Source organism: Oncorhynchus nerka, linkage group LG13 (assembly GCF_034236695.1).
Source record: "Oncorhynchus nerka isolate Pitt River linkage group LG13, Oner_Uvic_2.0, whole genome shotgun sequence".
Taxonomy (NCBI): Eukaryota; Metazoa; Chordata; class Actinopteri; order Salmoniformes; family Salmonidae; genus Oncorhynchus; species Oncorhynchus nerka.
Genome location: NC_088408.1, coordinates 59681553 through 59702892, shown reverse-complemented (window position 1 = coordinate 59702892; position 21340 = coordinate 59681553). Strand labels below are relative to the sequence as shown.

The 21340-nt window shown below is 41.9% G+C and overlaps 1 protein-coding gene across 3 annotated transcripts in view; it reads right to left on the bottom strand.

The window, feature by feature from the left end:
• Positions 1 to 20925, bottom strand: part of LOC115139745 (PHD finger protein 19-like) — a 35384-nt gene extending 14459 nt beyond the window's left edge. The window contains exons 1-13 of one of the 3 annotated variants that reach the window (XM_029677475.2): positions 20751 to 20925; positions 19708 to 19913; positions 19362 to 19443; positions 16968 to 17063; positions 15620 to 15714; positions 15211 to 15359; positions 14482 to 14577; positions 11839 to 11907; positions 8932 to 9052; positions 8749 to 8816; positions 8316 to 8462; positions 8076 to 8142; positions 722 to 807 (exon numbers count right to left, since the gene is read on the bottom strand). In XM_029677475.2, coding sequence (XP_029533335.2) covers positions 722 to 807; positions 8076 to 8142; positions 8316 to 8462; positions 8749 to 8816; positions 8932 to 9052; positions 11839 to 11907; positions 14482 to 14577; positions 15211 to 15359; positions 15620 to 15714; positions 16968 to 17063; positions 19362 to 19443; positions 19708 to 19890 — 1259 coding nt within the window. In that variant the 5' untranslated portion in view covers positions 19891 to 19913; positions 20751 to 20925. Of the gene's footprint in view, positions 1 to 721; positions 808 to 8075; positions 8143 to 8315; positions 8463 to 8748; positions 8817 to 8931; positions 9053 to 11838; positions 11908 to 14481; positions 14578 to 15210; positions 15360 to 15619; positions 15715 to 16967; positions 17064 to 19361; positions 19444 to 19707; positions 19926 to 20750 lie in introns of all 3 variants that reach the window. The other 2 variants (XM_029677474.2, XM_029677476.2) reach the window with 2 other exon arrangements.
• Between the last annotated feature and the right edge of the window lie 415 nt (positions 20926 to 21340).

Below are 21340 nucleotides of genomic sequence, written 5' to 3'. Positions count from 1 at the left end.
TTGAATTTGCAAGTCACTGTTCTGCGCCCATATAATAAAAGAGCCTGCATGCTAAAGGCGTGTGTATGTGTGAGAAAGTACTATATCTAGCTAATGGAAGAAAGTTAATGTAATGCTTCAAAGCTCCCACAGACTATTTTAGCTGTTCTCATCCTCCAGCTCAGTTCAGGTGCTATAGAGTTATGACCAAGCCTATTCCACTCCTCACATTCCGACAGTGTTAGTCCACTTTTTGGCGTTGCACCAGCTATTCCCCATCCCTTGATTTTCCTCTAAGAAAGCTTGGTTGATTCTCAACAGTCCCCAAAGTGTTTGCCTTTCTTTTATTATTATGCACTGTTCGGGAGATAACCTTTACAGGAAAGCATAAATAAATCTCTTCGTTCGACACATTGATGAAAATCATCAGAGGGGTGACAAAACAACACTGCCAGAGGTTGGTCTTTCAAAGGGAAATTCATGTAAATTAAGTAGATAGCTACGGCCCTGAAAATGATTGCATTCAATCGAAGTCAATGTCAAATGTTTGCAGTTGTACAGAGTTCATTGTAAATGAGCATCTAGACAAAAGTGTTCAAAATTACACTTAGAGCTGGTTTTCAAGACACAGTCCTAGATTTAAAAGAACTTTAAATTGATAAACTCCATTGAACATGCTACTTAATCCAAGCTGAATCTTAATCTGTCAGGGAAACTGGCCCTTAGTATCCAAACCATTTACCTTTTGAGGCTTTGTAACTCGTCCAATGTGAAGTCAAAGATGTTGGCCATATGATGGTTGGTGCTCCAGGCTGAGGTCAGGTCATTCTACATAACAAATCACACACACACGGTATTATAGTACTCAGCCAGTGTCATAAACAGACAGTCATCATCATCATTGTCTTCATCACTACTGTTTAAATGCTACATGCCAGAGATACTAGATTCAGCCTGGGGCAATTTTCTTCTTTCATAAGAAGATGATCAGGGGGCCGAAACATAGTTACTAATAATATTATTTTACGACAAATTGACCGCAAGAAACCCTAACAGATATCATATTTGATATCAATAAAACATTTTATTAACTAAATGTATTTAGGGGTAGATCAGCTTTAATATTGCAGATAGATTGTGGCTTCCATCAATGTAATTGTCTCCCATATATATTTTTTGTACAGTACCAGTCAAAAGTTGGAACACACCTACTCATTCAAGGGTTTTCCTTTATTTTGTATAAGGGCTATTTGACCGAGAAGGAGAGTGATGGAGCACTATATCAGATGACCTGGCCTCCAGTCACCTGACCTCAACCCAATTGAGATGGTTTGGGATGAGTTGGACCGCAGAGTGAAGGAAAAGCAGCCAACACGTGCTCAGCATATGTGGGAACTCATCTCTGAGACCATCTATTTTTCAACTGTGCTGTGATGTTTCACAAACATTCTGAACCTTTATATTCTCAGTTTTTACAGATTGTAAATTAAAGATACAACATTTCCCTAAGAGTATTATTACATCATTGATCGATTGACTATGCATGTTTTTAATCACCCAGCAGTGCTATTTGCAGAGACAGATTCAGGTAAATGTTGCAATTCTTCAGCTATTCCTGAACCTTTGACCAAAAACCAGCTAAATATGGCCAGTACCAAAATAAATGATCTAATAATTCTCTATTCACAGCAAAATCTGCAGAGCAGGGATGGTTGTGTCCCCATATACAGTTGAAGTCGGAAGTTTACATACACCTTAGCCAAATACATTTAAACTCAGTTTTTCACAATTCCTGACATTCAATCCCAGTAAAAATTCCCTGTTTTAGGTAAGTTAGGTTCACCACTTTATTTGAAGAATGTGAAATGTCAGAATAATAGTAGAAAGAATAATTCATTTCAGCTTTTATTTATTTCATCACATTCCCAGTGGGTCAGAAGTTTACATACACTCAATTAGTATTTGGTAGCATTGCCTTCAAATTGTTGAACTTGGGTCAAACGTTTTGGGTAGCCTTCCACAAGCTTCTCACAATAAGTTGGGTGAATTTTGGCCCATTCCTCCTGACAGAGCTGGTGTAACTGAGTCAGGTATGTAGGCCTCCTTGCTCGCGTCACGCTTTTTCAGTTCTGCCCACAAATGTTCTATGGGATTGAGGTGAGGGCTTTGTGATGGCCACTCCAATACCTTGACTTTGTTGTCCTTAAGCCATTTTGCCACAACCTTGGAAGTATGCTTGGGTTCATTGTCCATTTGGAAGACCCTTCAATATATCCACATCATTTCTCTCCCTCATGATCCCATTTATTTTGTGAAGTGCACCAGTCCCTCCTGCAGCAAAGCACCCCCCCAACATGATGCTGACACCCCCATGCATCAATGTTGGGATGGTGTTCTTCGGCTTGCAAGCCTCCCCCTTTTCCTCCAAACATAACGAAGGACATTATGGCCAAACAGTTCTATTTTTGTTTCATCAGACCAGAGGACATTTCTCCAAAAAGTAAGATCTTTGACCCCATGTGCAGTTGCAAACTGTAGTCTGTCTTTTTTATGACGGTTTTGGAGCAGTGGCTTCTTCCTTGCTAAGAGGCCTTTCAGGTTATGTCGATATAGGACTCGTTGTACTGTGGATATAGATACTTTTGTTCCGGTTTCCTCCAGCATCTTCACAAGATTCTTTGCTGTTGTTCTGGGATTGATTTGCACTTTTGGAAATTGCTGACAAGGATGAACCAGACTTGTGGAGGTCTACAATTTTGTTTCTGATGTCTTGGCTGATTTATTTTGATTTTCCCATGATGTCAAAAAAAGAGGCACGGAGTTTGAAGGTAGGTCTTGAAATAATTCCACAGGTACAACTCCAATTTACTCAATGATGTCAGTTAGCCTATGACATCACTTTCCTGAATTTTCCAAGCTGTTTAACTAGTTGCTCCTACCCTCTACTTTTTTGAACATTTTGTTAAAAATCGCGCAACATTTCAGCGCCCTGCTACTCATGCCAGGAATATAGTACGTTCATATGGTTAGAATGTGTGGATAGGAATAGCATTGTGTTGTAGTGTATTGGTGCATGCTATCAGATAATAGCTTCTCATGCTGTCGCCGAAAAGCATTTTAAAAATCTGACTTGTTGCCTGGATTCACAACGAGTGTAGCTTTAATTTGATACCCTGCATGTGTATTTTAATGAACTTTTGAGTTTTAACTAATACTATTAGCATTTAGCGTAGCGCATTTGCATTTCCAGAGCTCTAGTTGGGACGCAAGCGTCCCAAGTAGAAGCAAGAGGTTAAAGTCACAGTCAACTTAGTACATGTAAACTTCTGACCCACTGGAAATGTGATACAGTGAATTATAAATTGCACAATTGTTAAACAACAGATTATGCACAAAGTAGATGTCCTAACCGACTTGCCAAAACTATAGTTTGTTAAAACTTGTTAGGGATAGGGGGCAGTATTTTCACGTCCGGATGAAAAGCGTGTAAACTGCCTGCTACTCAGGCCCAAAGCTAGGATATGCATATTATTAGTAGATTTGGATAGTGTCTGTGAGTATAACCAAACTGATTTGGCAGGCGAAACCCCGAGCACAATCCATCCAGGGACATTTTTTTTTAGGTCAATCTGTTTTCCATTCGTTTTCTATGGTAAGCCCTTTTTATTAGGAACCTGCTTGCAGTTCCTATGGCTTCCACTAGATGTCAACGTTTGTTTTCGTCCGGTATTGAACACAGTTTATCCAGTCTTAAATTTTATCGATTATTTACGTTTTAGGATATCTAAGGTTGGATTAGGAAAGTTGTTTGAAATGTTTGGACCAAGTTTACAGGTCATTTATTAGATACTTTGTAGTCATGTTGGGCGAGTTGGAACCTGTGCATTTTCTGAATCAAACGATCCAAATACATGGACATTTTGGGGATATAAAGAAGGACTTTATCGAACAAAATGACCATTTGTGATGTTTATGGGACATTTTGGAGTGCCAACAGAAGATGATCTTCAAAGGTAAGGCATGAATTATAGCGTTATTTCTGACTTTTGTGTACCACCTGCCTGGTTGAAATATGATTTTCATGTGTTGGTATGCGGGGCGCTGTCCTCAGATAATCGCATGGTCTACTTTCGCCGTAAAGCCTTTTTGACATGTGACACTGCGGCTGGATTAACAAGAAGTTAAGCTTTATTTTGATGTATGACACATGGATGTTTTGAGAGTTTTTATTACGAGTATTTCTGTTTTTGAATTTGGCGCGCTGCAATTTCACCGGATATGGTCAAATCATTCCCGTTACCGGGATTCGAGCGGGAAGGGATCACTAAGAAGTTAACAAGACATTTGTGGAGTGGTTGAAAATCAAGTTTGAATGACTCCAACAGTATATAACATTCTAATGGTTGCAATAATTTGTATAATGATTTAAAATTGAAAAACTCAAAGTTTTGAATCCAGCGTTGTTTTGTGTATCAGTTCATAAACCATGTGCCATGGAATTGGTACATCGAAAAATCTCTTCCCAACCTACAGTGCATTCGGAAAGTATTCAGACCCCTTCACTTTTTCCAGATTTTGTTACATTACAGCCTTATAATAAAATGGATTAAATAGTCAATCTTCACAAAATACCCCATAATGACAAAGCAAAAACAGATAAGAAAACATTTGTGAAATATCACGTTTACATAAGTATTCAGACCCTTGACTCAGTACTTTGTTGAAGCACTTTTGACAGCGATTACATCCTTGAGTCTTCTTGGGTATGACGCTACAAGCTTGGCACACATGTATTTGGGGAGTTTCTTATCTGCAGATCCTCTCAAGCTGTGTAAGGTTGTATAGGGAGCAACGCTGCACAGCTATTTTCAGGTCTCTCCAGAAATGTTTGATTGGGTTCAAGTCGGGGCTCTGGCTGGGCCACTCGAGGACATTCAGAGACTTGTCCCAAAGCCACTCCTGTGTTGTTTTGGCTGTGTGCTTAGGGTCGTTATTCTATTGGAAGGTGAACCTTCACTCCAGTCTGAGGTCATCAAGGATGACCTTTTTCATCAAGGATCTCTCTGTACTTTGCACCGTTCATCTTTCCCTTGATCTTGAATTGTCTGCCAGTCCCTGCCGTTGAAAAACATTCTCACAGCATGATGCTGCCACTACCATGCTTCACCGTAGGGATGGTGCCAGGTTTCCTCCAGACGCTTGGCATTCAGGCCAAAGAGTTCAATCTTGGTTTCATCAGACCAGAGAATCTTGTTTCGGTGCCTCCAAGCAGGCCTTTTACTGAGGAGTGGGTTCTGTCTGGCCACTCTACCATAAAAAGGACCAAGGCCCTCATCTCCCGATTGTTCAATTTGGCCAGGCGACCAGCTCTAGGAAGAGTCTTTGTGTATCCAAACTTCTTCCATTTAGGAATGAGGGAAGCCACTGTGTTCTTGGAGACCTTCAGTGCTGCAGATATTTTTTGGTAACTTTCCCCAGTTCTGTGCCTTTACACAATCCTGTCTTGGAGCTCTACGGACAACTCCTTCGACCTCAGGGCTTGGTTTTTGCACTGTCAACTGTGGGACCTTATATAGACAGGTGTGTGCCTTTCCAAATCATGTCCAATCAATTGAATTAACCACAGGTGGACTCCAATCAAGTTGTAGAAATATCTCAAGGATGATCAATGGAAACAGGATGCACCTGAGCTCAATTTCCAGTCTCATAACAAAGGGTCTGAATACTTCCGTAAATAAAGTATCTGTTTTTTTAGCATTTAGCTAATAGCGTCTGATTTTGCTAGTAGTTTGTTCTAATTTTGTTAGCATTCTGGTGATAGAGGCCCGATGGGCTTTTCTTGCACTATGATGATAATACCATAAATCCCAGGATGAGAAAAGGACAGTATAACGATATGAAAATCTGGATACCGTCAAAGCCTAATTTCAAACCTTGTTTACATTTGGAACTGATTTACTGGTCTTTTTACAGTCTTTTATAGACGGGTTGGTTTTATAGCAACAAAACCGATGTGTGCAAAAGAGACTGGGTTAGCTTAGACTGTTGACAACCATATTTTGCCTCCACATGTTTATTGAAAACAAATACATTTGCACAATGAGCACTTGTTGTCTCTCAAATACATAGTTAACGATGTTGATTAGCTAGCTATCGAATGTTTTTCATATTAGCATAGACATGACCGCAGTCAACACAAGACAACATCAATAACAAGATACAACGAGCAGAAACGAGCCACCTACGCTTCCCCACATGGAATCTTCTTTTATTTGTTGCTAGCCATCGGACTGGTCAGAATCATAACGCACACTTTCCGGTCACATCGATGCGTGCACATGATTTTCATAACGTGGTCAGCCAACCCGTATATTTCCAACAATTAATAATAATACGTTGTGTTTTGCTCAGAAAACTTGGGGGCCAAATAAAAATCACTTGGCCTGCGGGCTGCCAGTTGGAGAACCCTACTATATGCTTTGTCTACATTTTCAAATCAGAGCACCTTCCTCCTTCCAGCGAGGCAGTATTGGCTTAATTACTAAGAAATGTCAGAGGTCTGTTGTTTGAGATGAATATGCCAGGGGACCAGACATGCACTGCTCTGTTCAGGGGGATTTGTCAGTAAAATGCCTCAAAGGCCAACTGTAATCCCCTTTTGAGTAGAACTGTGGAGACAGTGATGAGGGCAATGACACATAAGTTCTTCATGGGACATGGCAGAGAGAAGACAGACTTTTAGAAGATGGACAGTGGTCAGAGGGAAAGAAAAAAGAAGAGCACAGACAAATGGAGAAGGGAGGGATTCCAGCCACGTTGATAACCATCAGAGACAGGAATGAGTGAAATAACCAGGGGTTTGGATCGTTCAGTGTGGTTGAAACTTGAGGTCGACCGATTAATCGGAATGGCAGATTAATTAGGGTCGATTTCAAGTTTTCACAACAATCGGAAATCTGTATTTTTGGGCGCCGATTTTGCAGATTAAAAAAAATATTATAATAATACCTTTATTTAACTAGGCAAGTCAGTTAAGAACACATTCTTATTTTCAATGACGGCCTAGGAACGGTGGGTTTAACTGCCTTGTTCAGGGGCAGAACGACAGATTTTCACCTTGTCAGCTCGGGGGATCCAATCTTGCAACTTTACAGTTAACTTGTCCAAAGCTATAACCACCTGCCTCTCGTTGCACTCCACAAGGAGACTGCCTGTTACGAGAATGCAGTAAGCCAAGGTAAGTTGCTAGCTAGCAATAAACGTATCTTATAAAAAACAATCAATCAATCATAATCACTAGTTGTAACTACACATGGTTTATGATATTACCAGTTTATCTAGCGTGTCCTGCGTTGCATATAATCGATGCAGCGCTGGGGGATGATTTAACAAAAGCGCATTCATGAAAAAAGCACAATCTTTGGACGACTATACCTAACCATAAACACCAATGCCTTTCTTAAAATCAATACACAGAAGTATATATTTTTAAACCTGCATATTTAGCTAAAAGAAATCCAGGTTAGCAGGCAATATTAACCAGGTGAAATTGTGTCACTTTTCTTGCATGCAGAGTCAGGGTATATGCAACAGTTTGGGCAGCTTAGCTCATTTCGAACTAATTTGCCAGAATTTACGGAATTATGACATAACATTGAAGGTTGTGCAATGTAACAAGAATATTTAGACTTAGGGATTCCACCCGTTAGATTAAATACAGAACGGTTCCATATTTCACTGAAATAATAAATGTTTTGCTTTCGAAATGATAGTTTCCGTATTCGACCATATTATTGACCTAAGGCTCGTATTTCTGTGTGTTATGTTATAATTAAGTCTATGATTTGATAGAGCAGTCTGACTGAGCGATGGTAGGCAGCAGCAGGCTCCGTAAGCATTCATTCAAACAGCCCTTTCGTGCGTTTTGCCAGCAGCTCTTCACAAGCACAGCGCTGTTTATGACTTCAAGCCTATCAGCCTAATAGCTGGTGTAACCGATGTCAAATGGCTAGCTAGTTAGCGGGGTGCGCGCTAATAGCGTTGATGTGAGGTGTTTTGAGAATGAGGGAGGATCTTGTGACAATCCGAGAACTTACATTGGGAATGGCGTCCTCCAGCAGCCATTTCGACCTTTTCTTCCTCCTCTTCTCTGCCGGGAGAGAGCTAAAGAGACAACTTTCACTTTCTGACCAAACAATAGGATTATTGGGTGACAATTCGGCACAGCCTTATAGCATCATTAACATTGATTAACACTTTCTGACTGAGCCAAGACAGGCCTCATTGAAATTCACGGTTTCCCATGAAAACAAGCATATCACAACGCCGTGAAATACCTGTTCCTGTCTGGGCCTTTCTTTCGTCCTCTCCATCCCTCGTTTTGGGCCCTCTCGGGAAAGAGTTTGGAGGGAGGGTTCGGTGGAACGCGTGTCCTCAGGCGGAAGATGCATTTCCTCTTCTTGATCTCCTTCCCGCAGAGAAACCTGGAGAAATACAGAGGGGATGTTAAGGTCATGGTCTGGTAAAGGAGATGTGATGTGATGTCAACAAATAAACCTTCAGCCGAGTAACATGTCTGTTGTAACAAATACTCTTATCACCCAGAACAAAAAGTAAACAACTTACTGAATGTTGGGGGCCATACTATATTATTGTTAGCTGGACATGGGAATTACATTGGCAGATTCAGTATATGCTGTTGATGGGATTTCCAATTAAATAGTAGTTTTATAATGCATTATCTGAATACAACGGAGAGAGATGTCTTACTTGCTCTTGTAGTTGTTCAGAGCATCAAGGAGATATTGGCCTCTTTCTGTTGGAGGAGTATTGGAGAGCTGTGGGGAATATCAAAATGTTAGTCTGATGCAATTAACTTGAGATGGCATTAATCAACTTCCTATCCGGATTCCTACTCATAATTCAGACAGGAATTCATTTGGTGGTTCTAACCTTGCCCAAATGGAAATGCTCCCAGTTGTTGCTGACAAAGTTAAGGATCTCCTCCAGCTCAAAGTACTTCTTCTTACTCTGGACTCCCAGGTTGTAAAGTGCCAAGTGCACCACATCCACCCTGGATAAGAAACCAGGGACAATCAGTGAGCTCAAAATAGAGATGAAATGAGAGGGGGAAAAAGATATGCATGTTTAACAGAAACCAGTACCTCAAGGATCCCACGATTGCAATTGTTTTTGCCAAATCAACAATTCCCCACATATTATGCAAGGGCTTGTAATATCTTATGCTTCACGGAGTCATGGCTGAATGACGACACTATCGACATACAGCTGGCTGGTCATATGCTGTACCGGCAGGATAGAACAGCGCCGCCTGGTAAAACAAGGGGTGGCAGACTATGTATTTTTGTAAATAACAGCTGGTGCACGATATCTAAGGAAGTCTCAAGCTATTGCTCGCCTGAGGTAGAGTATCTCACGATAAGCTGTAGACCACACTATCTACCTAGAAAGTTCTGTATTTTTCACAGCTGTTTACATACCACCAGACTGAGGCAATTAGACAGCATTGAATGAGATGTATTACCGCCATAAGCAAACAAGGAAACGCTCACCCAGAGGCGGCGCTCCTAGTAGCTGGGGACTTTAATAAAAGGAAACTTAAATCCGTCTTACCAAATTTCTATCAGTATGTTAAATGTGCAACCAGAGGGGGAAAAAAACTTTGGACCACCTTTACTCCACACACAAAGACGCATACAAAGCTCTCCCTCGCCCGCCATTTGGCAAATCTGACCATAATTCTATCCTCCTGATTCCTGCTTACAAGCACATTTTAAAGCAGGAAGCACCAGTGACTCAATAAATTTAAAAAGTGATCAGATGAAGCAGATGCTAAGCTACAGGACTGTTTGCTAGCACAGACTGGAATATGTTCCAGGATTCCTCCAATGGCATTGAGGAGTACACCACATCAGTCATTGGCTTCATCAATAAGTGCATTGATGACGTCGCCTCCACAGTGAACGTACATACATACCCCAACCAGAAGCCATGGATTACAGGCAACAGAGCTAAAGGCTAGAGCTGCCGCTTTCAAGGAGCGGGACTCTAACCCGGAAGCTTATAAGAAATCCCGCTATGCCCTCCGAAGAACCATCAAACAAACAAAGCATCAATACAGGACTAAAACCGAATCGTACTACACCGGCTCAGACGCTCGTCGGATGTGGCAGGGCTTTCAAACCATTACAGACTACAGGGGGAAGCACAACCGAGAGCTGCCCAGTGACATGAGCCTACCAAATGAGCTAAATCACTTCTATGCTAGCTTCTAGGCAAATAACACTGAAACATGCATGAGAGCACCAGGTGTTCCGTGATCATGCTCTCTGCAATCAATGTGAGTAAGACCTTTAAACAGGTCAACATTCACAAGGCCACAGGGAGAAACGGATTGCCAGGACGTGTACTGCAAGCATGCGTCTTTACTGACATTTTCAACCTCTACCTGTCCGAGTCTGTAATACCAACATGTTCCCCCATAGTCCCTGTGGCCAAGAAAACTAAGGTAACATGCCTAAATGACTACCGACCCGTAGCCCTCAAGTCTGTAGCCATGAAGTGCTTTGAAAGCCTGGTCATGGCTGACATCAACACCATTATCCCAGAAACCCTAGACCCACTCCAATTTGCATACCGCCCCAACAGATGATGCAATCTCTATTGCACTCCACACTGCCCTTTCCCACCAGGACAAAAAAAGAAACACCTATGTGAGAATGCTGTTCATTGACGACAGCTCAGCGTTCAACACCATAGGGCCCTCAAAGCTCCTCAATAAGCTAAGGACCCTGGGACAAAACACCTGCCTCTGCTGCTGGATCCTGGACTTCCTGGCGGGCTGCCCCCAGGTGGTAAGGGTAGATAACATATCCGCCATACTGATCCTTAACTCAGGGGTGGGTGCTCAGTGTCCTCCTGTAGTCCCTGTTCACTCATGACTGCACGGCCAGGCACAACTCCAACACCATCATTAAGTTTACCGATGACACAACAGTGGTAGGCCTGATCACCGACAATGACGAGACAGCCTATAGGGAGGAGGTCAGAGACCTGGCCAGGTGGTGCCAGGACAACAACCTCTCCCTCAACATGATCAAGACAAAGGAGATGATTGTGGACTACAGGAAAAAGAGGACCGAGCACGCCCCCATTCTCATCGACGGGGCTGAAGTGGAGCAGGTTGAGAGCTTCAAGTTCCTTGGTGTCCACATCACCAACAAACTAACGTGGTCCAAGCACACCAAGACAGTCGTAAAGAGGGCACGACAAAACCTATTCTGCCTCAGGAGACTGAAAAGATTTGGCATGGGTCCTCAGATCCTTAAAAGGTTCAACAATAAAAATAAATCACACAAAATTCCTTGAAGGCCTGAAAATCTAAAGATGAACTGATTGTAATGTATCTAGAGCTGATAGCAATTAATGAGTGCCGAACCCTCACCTGCAGCATTCACAAGTATAAGGTGCATATCAGATAATAAGGTATGAGTATTAGTCATCAATGTATTTCATCATCTTCATAAATGGAATTCTCAATTATACATCCCTATGGGTTAACAGATAAGAAATTGGGTTTAGAGAGAGGTGTAAATGTAGTCCTCTTAATCAGAGCTATTGTGCTGCCTGAATCGTTCACAGCACCACTATGTGTATTAACACCAATACAGTGCAATACTGTACAACTTTATCTATCCCTACGACATTATGCGCACAAGAGCACAATCATTGCATACATGCATACATCCTGCACTATACGACACAAATGCCTTTTGTAATTCTTAAAGTACCCCTGAGTGAGCCTCAGAGGTAGGTAGGAAAATAATAGTAGCCATTTACCATCGGAGAGCCAGGCGCTTAATGTACTCCAGTCCTTTATTACACACGGAACACATGAACAAGTAAAACCTGAAAGAGAAAGGAAGAGAGATCAGAGGAGGAGAAAGCACAGGTCACATGCCTCTAGGGGAAATCAAAATCAATATGGGCCCTCGGTCACCTGGCTACACCTTCGACTTCCATGATATGTCTTATGACTTCCCAGGATTTGCTCTGACCGTAGGGCTGAGCATTACAGTGCATTCGGAAAGTATTCAGACCGCTTCACCTTATCCAAATTTTGTTTCATTACAGCCTTCTAAAATTGAATAAATTGTCATTTTTTCCCCTCATCAATCTACACAAATATACCCCACAATGACAAAGTAAAAACTGTTTAGACATTTTTCGCTAATTTATTCAACAACAAAAAATGAAATATCAGATTTACATAAGTATTCAGACCTTTTACTCAGTACTTTGTTGAAGCACTTTTGGCATCGATTACAGCCTAAAGTTTTCTTGGGAATGACGCTACAAGCCTGGCACACCTGTATTTGGGGAGTTTCTCCCATTTCTCTCTGCAGATCCTCTCAAGCTCTGTCAGGTTGGATGGGGAGCAACGTTGCACAGCTATTTTCAGGTCTCTACAGATGTTCGATCGGGTTCAAGTCCAGCCTCTGGCTGGGCCACTCAAGGACATTGAGTCCCAAAGTCACAGTGTCCCAGAACTTTTTGGAGTTGGAGCTACAGGATGCAAACTTCTGCCTGAAGAAGCTGGCCTTAGCTTTCCTGACTGACTGCGTGTACTGGTTCCTGACTTCCCCGAACAGTTGCATATCGCGGGGACTGTTCGGTTTTCATCAAGGATCTCTGTACTTTGCCCCGGTCATTTCCCCCTCAATCCTGACTAGTCTTCCTGCCACTGAAAAGCATCCCCACAGCATGATGCTGCCACCACCATACTTCACCGTAGAGACGGTATTGGCCAGGTGATGAGCGGTGCCTGGTTTCCTCCAGATGTGACGCTTGGCATTTTGGCCAAAGAGGTCAATCTTGCCTTCATCAGATAATCTTGTTTCTCATGATCTGAGAGTCCTTTAGGTGCATTTTGGCAATCTCCAAGCGGCTGTCATGTGGCTTTTACTGAGGAGTGGCTTCCGTCTGGCCAGTCTACCACAAAAAGGCCTGATTGGTGGAGTGCTGCAGAGATGGTTGTTCTACTGGAAGGTTCTCACATCTCCAAAGAGGAACTCTGGAGCTCTGTCAGAGTGACCATCGGGTTCTTGATCTCTCCCTGAACAAGGCCCTTATCCCCAGATTGCTCAGTTTGACCGGGCGGCCAACTCTAAGAAGAGTCTTGGTGGTCCCAAACTTCTTCCATGGCCACTGTGATCGTGGGGACCTTTAATGCTGCAGAAATATTTTTAGTACCCTTCCCCAGATCTGTGCCTCGACACAATCCTGTCTCGGAGCTCTACGGACAATTCCTTCGACCTCAGGGCTTGGTTTTTGCTCTGACATGCACTGGCAACTGTGGGACCTTATATAGACAGGTGTGTGTCTTTCCAAATCATGTCCAATCAAATGAATTTACCACAGGTGGACTCCAATCAAGTTGTAGAAGCATCAAGGATGATCAATGGAAACAGGATGCACCTGAGCTCAATTTCAAGTCTCATAGCAAAGGGTCTGAATACTTATGTAAATAAGGTGTTTCTGTTTTCATTTTTAATACATTTGCAAAAATGTCTAAAACACATTTTCGCTTTGCCATTATGGGGTATTGTGTAGATTGAGGCAAAACATTAATTTGATACAACTTAGAATAAGGCTGTAACGTTACATTTGGAAAAAGTCAAGGGGTCTGAATACTTTCCTAATGCACTGTATATCAATTTGATTAATTGCAATTGATGGTATAGCGCAATGTTCCAAATGCCTGTATCAAAAGAATCATGTTTTTCTGTTTGTTTTCATGAGCTTTTTATGTCTTTCTGGTCTGGTCTCCTTCACTCTTCTGTGCTGTGTGCACTGTGCACAGGCTATGATGTTCAAACAGTTTGAGATGGACAGGAGGGTGTATTCATAACAGTTACTCTCTTTTCAGCAAGCAAATAGATCCAAGTTGGCTCGACTTTAAATATGAGCTGGCTACTCACTAGCATGTGCCTACTACTCGAAGTTGGTCATTATTAGTGCATGGTTACATTTTCTTCAGAAATTGCATTTTCATAGACAGACTTGAAAGCCAGATCAGTGATTACTGTAAAAAAGCAGGTTAAACTATTTTGATTTTAAAAATTATTAGTGGGTTTTATGGTTGTGGAAGGCTTATAAGTTAGCCGAGGTAGAATTTTACATGCAGTGTATTGACCTTTACGTGGATGTCGATTTAAAGCAGCCCCCCGCACCTCACTGATTCAGAGCAGTTGGGTTAAATGCGGAAGACACATTTCAGTTGTACAACTGACTAGGTATCACCCTTTCCCTTATTGCACAACAAGGCTTATTCAGGGAAAACGTTTTAAAAAATCAAAATATACAGTATATCGTAAATCCCCCATGTAAATCCCCCCTAAATATGATTTTTTTTAGGCCATATCGCTCAGCCCTACCGGACCGTGGGAATAAAACCTCTTGTTTGATAACAATGTTACGCACCTATCTCCAAACATCATGGACTCCTGTAGGCACTGGATACAGGCCTCATGGAACCACTGTTGACACCGAAAACACTGCAGCATCTTCAAGTACCACCTGGGTGGAAAGCAGCCATTTAGTGAAAAGTAGTAGTCACTGAATGAGCAACAGAGTGCTAAGAGGCATCTTTCTGAATCAAATACAGCTGCTGTGCCCATCTGAACCAAGTACAGCTGCTGTGCCCATCTGAATCAAATACAGCTGCTGTGCCCATCTGAATCAAATACAGCTGCTGTGCCCATCTGAATCAAATACAGCTGCTGTGCCCATCTGAATCAAATACAGCTGCTGTGCCCATCTGAATTAAATACAGCTGCAGTGCCCATCTGAATCAAATACAGCTGCTGTGCCCATCTGAATCAAATACAGCTGCTGTGCCCATCTGAATCAAATACCGCTGCTGTGCCCATCTGAATCAAATACCGCTGCTGTGCCCATCTGAATCAAATACAGCTACTGTGCCCATCTGAATCAAATACAGCTGCTGTGCCCATCTGAATCAAATACAGCTGCTGTGCCCATCTGAATCAAATACCGCTGCTGTACCCATCTGAATCAAATACAGCTGCTGTGCCCATCTGAATCAAATACAGCTGCTGTGCCTTCATTGACTCACAAAACCTGCTAATGGATTTTAAAAGTGTGGATATGTAAATGCTATGCTACAGTGTGTCTAGCCAGCACGCTCACTCTCCAGGTCCTCCACAGTAGCAATAACACTGTTGGTGATTTGTGCGGTGCTGAGAATCCCACTCCAGCTCTGCTGGGTTGTAGGTAAGCACCTGCTTCATGGCCTGCAGTGCTTTTGCTATAGCGCCCTTTTTGAGAGCTCCCCCTTTCTGTGAAGAGAAGAAACAGCCACATCAACATGGTTCGGCAATAGGACAGTGATCTGTAGGACACATCATAGCGAAATGTTTTAAAACAGAAAACAAAAATGTGTTTTCTTATTGGACGTGTTTAGATAGTGCCTCTCCATTTCACTCCTTTTCCAAACGTTTTCTCACTACTGAACAAGACCCTAGATAAACAGTCATTTATATATTATATTAGTCAGTTTTGTTTTCCTTGAGCAGGTTGTTCTATTAATAATACTCACCCGCACAGCTAAAGCAAAGATGCACCTCCTGCAAAACCATGGTGACAAATCCATTGAGCTCTCCACCTCTGGCAGGTGGCACTGCTGGTGGTAACCTGGAAAAACCAAAAACAAGAGGACCAAGACCATTTCAGAACAAACCGGGCATTTGGGTTCCTCCCCCGGAACTCCAAAGTGGCGGAGCTGTCTAAGGCACTGCATCTCAGTGCTAGAGGCGTCACTACAGACCCTGGTTGAATTTCAGGCTGTATCACAACTGGCCGTGGGAGTCCCATATGGCGGCGCACAATTGGCCCAGCATCATCTGGGTTAGGGCTTAGCCGGGGTAGGCCATCATTGTAAATAACAAATTGTTCTTAACTGACTTGCCTAGTTAAATAAAGGTTCAATATTTGAAAAATATCGCTTGCCTTGGATCATCTCAAACCCAATAGAAAGAAATGAATGGATTAATGAAAGCGCTACTGCCGGCCGCACTTTCAGCCACATCAATGTGTTATGTTTATCTGAAGGTGACACCCAACCAACTAGAAGCTTGTAATCCCTTGATCAGCAAATGTTAGAGGAAGCCAGGAGTGGACTCCCAAAGCAATCAATGGGAGAATCTCAATGACATACTCCTCGCGTCCTCTTCTCTCAACCCATTTGATGAGAAAGCCAGAGGTCCCTCCCCTCTGACATTCTCCTTCAATGGGTTTCCAGAAGGAGGCGAGGAGAGAGGATGCAATTGAGATTCTCCCAATGACTTTAATTAAGTGCCATGTAAAAACCGAACCAACGAGACCACAGCCTGAAGACAGGACCTGCAAACCGTAGACTGCAAATGGGACCGGACTCTATAAGACAAACATCCACGGAAAGTACTTAGTTTAACATACACAGGCTTCAGTAAATGATGTTATGAGTCACAGAGGCTTGGTGTGCACTTGCCTTGTCCAACTTGAAAATGTTCAGTTCCACTTTAACTGAACTGTAGAAGATAACTTGATGCAGTTAGGCTACTTTTGATCAAGTTGGACACATTGTCCCCATCTTAAGTTCTGTATGTTGTTCCAGTCCATTTACCACAGTTCAAAGATACAGTTTATGCTTTTAGAGTGAGTGTTAAATCATTAAAAGAGTTCAACAAAGTTATGGAAGTAAATATAGAAGCATACAGAACCCTGTATGCAATAAGCAATGCGATCTCCTCCCACTTAACCATGGCTTGTAAAGAACCAACATCCTCTTGTAGGCTATATCAAGGCAAGATAGATGGGTGTAGCCACACCCTCCTTTAAAGGGGAACTTCACCACTTATGTTTTAATGTTGAAGTGTCAGACTATACATTACTCTACAGTGACTCACCTATTCCACATTTCCCACATATCAGGATCTCATTGTCAGACACCAACACCATTTCAGAACAAACCGAGCATTTGGGTTCCTCCCCCGGAACTCCAGCTGCATGTTTTGGGAGAGAAGAATAGCATTAGGGTATATTCAATGATGAATGAAGAGCTGGAGTGGGATTCTCAGCTTTCTCATCGTTCAGCTACATGAAACCAACATGTAGACAAAACACGCAAGATATTAAATTAGAAGCAATCGACAGGGAATTACTGACATAAATCAGCCTTTCAATGAAACGTGACAGTTGAAGAGTTTGAAGGACAGCTAAATCATTTAGGGAAGTGTCTAAATATACCATTAAGTGGCCTACTACATAGTACAAGTGTCGGCTAGCCAATGAAAAAGTGTTAAGGAATAAAGGCCTAAAACAGCTTCATGAGGTTCCACAGAGCTACAGCACAAAATGTCAATGATTTCCCGTTAGGATGTTGTGCAATGCTGTTCAAAGTGGATTACATTACTAATGACTTTTAGAGCGAGCTTTTGATATGTTTAACCTGTATGGTGTAGATCCATATTATCAGCAGACATACAGTGGGGCAAAAACGTATTTAGTCAGCCACCAATTGTGCAAGTTCTCCCACTTAAAAAGATGAGAGGCCTGTAATTTTCATCATAGGTACACTTCAACTATGACAGACAAAATGAGAAAAAAATCCAGAAAATCACATTGTAGGATTTTTTATTTATTTATTTGCAAATTATGGTGGAAAATAAGTATTTGGTCACCTACAAACAAGCACGATTTATGGCTCTCACAGACCTGTAACTTCTTCTTTAAGAGGCTCCTCTGTCCTCCACTCGTTACCTGTATTAATGGCACCTGTGTGAAGTTGTTATCAGTGTAAAAGACACCTGTCCACAACCTCAAACAGTCACACTCCAAACTCCACTATGGCCAAGACCAAAGAGCTGTCAAAGGACACCAGAAACAAAATTGTAGACCTGCACCAGGCTGGGAAGACTGAATCTGCAATATTAGGAAATGTACCCCACCTCTTTAAGGAATACCTAGGATAGGATAAAGTAATCCTTCTCACCCCCCCCTTAAAAGATTTAGATGCACTATTGTAAAGTGGCTGTTCCACTGGATGTCATAAGGTGAATGCACCAATTTGTAAGTCGCTCTGGATAAGAGCGTCTGCTAAATGACTTAAATGTAAATGTAAATGGAGCAATTATTAGGAAATAGAAGACATACAAGACCACTGATAATCTCCCTCGATCTGGGGCTCCACGCAAGATCTCACCCTATGGGGTCAAAATGATCACAAGAACGGTGAGCAAAAATCCCAGAACCACACGGGGGGGACCTAGTGAATGACCTGCAGAGAGCTGGGACCAAAATAACAAAGCCTACCATCAGTAACACACTACGCCGCCAGGGACTCAAATCCTGCAGTGCCAGACGTGTCCCCCTGCTTAAGCCAGTACATGTCCAGGCCCGTCTAAAGTTTGCTAGAGAGCATTTGGATGATCCAGAAGAAGATTGGGAGAATGTCATATGGTCAGATGAAACCAAAATATAACTTTTTGGTAAAAACTCAACTCGTCGTGTTTGGAGGACAAAGAATGCAGAGTTGCATCCAAAGAACACCATACCTACTGTGAAGCATGGGGGTGGAAACATCATGCTTTGGGGCTGTTTTTCTGCAAAAGGACCAGGACGACTGATCCATGTAAAGGAAAGAATGAATGGGGCCATGTATCGTGAGATTTTGAGTGAAAACCTCCTTCAATCAGCAAGGGCATTGAAGATTAAATGTGGGTGTGTCTTTCAGCATGACAATGATCCCAAACACACCGCCCGGGCAACGAAGGAGTGGCTTCGTAAGAAGCATTTCAAGGTCCTGGAGTGGCCTAGCCAGTCTCCAGATCTCAACCCCATAAAAAATCTTTGGAGGGAGTTGAAAGTCCGTGTTGCCCAGCAACAGCCCCAAAACATCACTGCTCTAGAGGAGATCTGCATGGAGGAATGGGCCAAAATACCAGCAACAGTGTGTGAAAACCTTGTGAAGACTTAATCTGTCATTGCCAACAAAGGGTATTGAGATACATTTTTGTCATTGACCAAATACTTATTTTCCACCATAATTTGCAAATAAATTAATTAAAAATCCTACAATGTGATTTTCTGGATTTTTTTTCTCTCATTTTGTCTGTCATGATGAAAATTACAGGCCTCTCTCATCTTTTTAAGTGGGAGAACTTGCACAATTGGTGGCTGACTAAATACTTTTTTGCCCCACTGTACATTCATTGAAGATGTTGGGTGTAGTACGTTTGACTAATTCACATTTTTTATTGAACACTGTGACAACAACAATATTCTAGTCCCTCTTCACTCACCATGTTGGATGTCTTTCCAGAGAACCCAGAATTTTGAATTATCTTCAAAAGTGACAAAGCAGCTCTGCTTGGAGGCACTCACCTTGAATGGAAAAGTGAAAACAGCCAGTATGAGGCAGGAGGCAAGTTGTTCACAGCAACCTTATTACAGTTTTATTCTCATAGTGTATTACAATAGATTTTTCATAAAACAGGAATAACAGATGTGGTCCCAGAAAACTACAGAGAAACCATCAGTTTGTGAATAGCGGTATTTGGGTAGTAAATCAAATGAATCCAAACCATTGTGTGGCAGTATACTACAGTATTTGACTGATAACAGGAATGTTTTCTATTGAGCACTTACTCTCTGGACCTTCCCCAGGTAGTATAGGCCATCAGACCATCGACACAGGACATACTGGCCCACGGTCAGGCTGCTCTCCAGGTCTGTGAAGCTCCGCTCCCTCTTCTGGGGTAGACGCTTGGCATCCAGCCCCTTCTTCGGCTCCACACTGCAGAAGTCATCTCTGTATGCTGACTCCAACATGCTGCAGATGGGCTGTCCACACACTACAACACTTCCTAGGTGAATCAGGGTGTTACATCGTCATTGTGGTAGACACCGTAATGTCCTCCCTGATCTTCAACATATTTGTTTTAACACCCCTCCCCTGTTCTGAGGCTGATGTCTGATGACTCAATTTTCTCCTGCTTGTAGATCGCAGCACAGCCTACAGGTTTGACTCATCAGCTAACTACAGCCAGCCTGCACATTTGAGTTGGACTTGTCAAAGCAGTCGCAGATTGCAGCACTTGCTCGAGCCAAACAATCGTGCACAGCATTAAAAAGTAACATGGCTTACAAACTTGTAGTAGTCTATCAAACTATAGAAACTCTCGAATGTAACTTATATCAAACTGATAATAGACTGGTTGATTGGCTAAGTTAACGTGCATCAATAAGATGATGGGCATATCGCCAGCTCAAGCTGTATTTTCTGCAAATCTGATCGGACACTTTTGCATCTCAACAGGATGTCTTCTAGAGTCACAAAACGTTGCTGGCTAGTCTAAAATGCTATCTATCAAATGTAGCTAACTATAGTAGCAATATTGAATATAGCTAGCTTGGTAACTGATAAAGTATCTGCTAGTGAAGTTAGCCTGCTAAACTGTGTTGCAACTGTCAATGCAATGAAACGTATCTGTTGCTTGGCCCTGGGTATAGTGTATCGCATATGCATTAGGAACATATATTTTAGCTTGCTAGCTAAATGTAATCTATAATGAATAACCGACATATGAGAATGAGCACGTTACATAAAATACTAGTTTGAGACATAAAAACTAGGAGATACAACAACAAAAACACATGAAATTTAACTTTTATGTATCCAGACTTCTTACCCCCTTGATAAACTTCCAACCCAGGTTCGATAAAACTCGAAATATTGTTGTTGCTGTTGAGTAACGTTACATTAGCGAGGAGTTGTCTCTTCTTGCAAATATGTGTACAGGCGCTAAAGTTCAAACTCTGCTTGTCGCCATTTTTTACTTTTTCCCGCGAATCATTTAGGTTTTTGCCTTAGCTATGTGATTAACATAAACACATCATCACCATACAGGAAGTTCAATATTTCGGAGGAACAGTATTTGTTTTCTTCAAATGAGCCCCTTACGTTTTTCAAATCTCTACATGTATTTTTTTTTTCAATCACATATATTTTCACGCACTATTTGTTATTATCAATGATTGTAATACTATCTACCACTACTACTGATTACGTAACACTGTACTACCACTAGGCTTTACTACCCTATTCATCATCATCACCACCACCATCATCACCATAAGACTAATATATTTTTGTAAAGAATTATGATTTTGAAATGGCTGCAACATGTATTTAACATTACTGTTGCACAATTAAATGTATACCTTTTTTGAATGTAATAAATAACACACAACATTAAACAAATAACATGTTTGGACACGT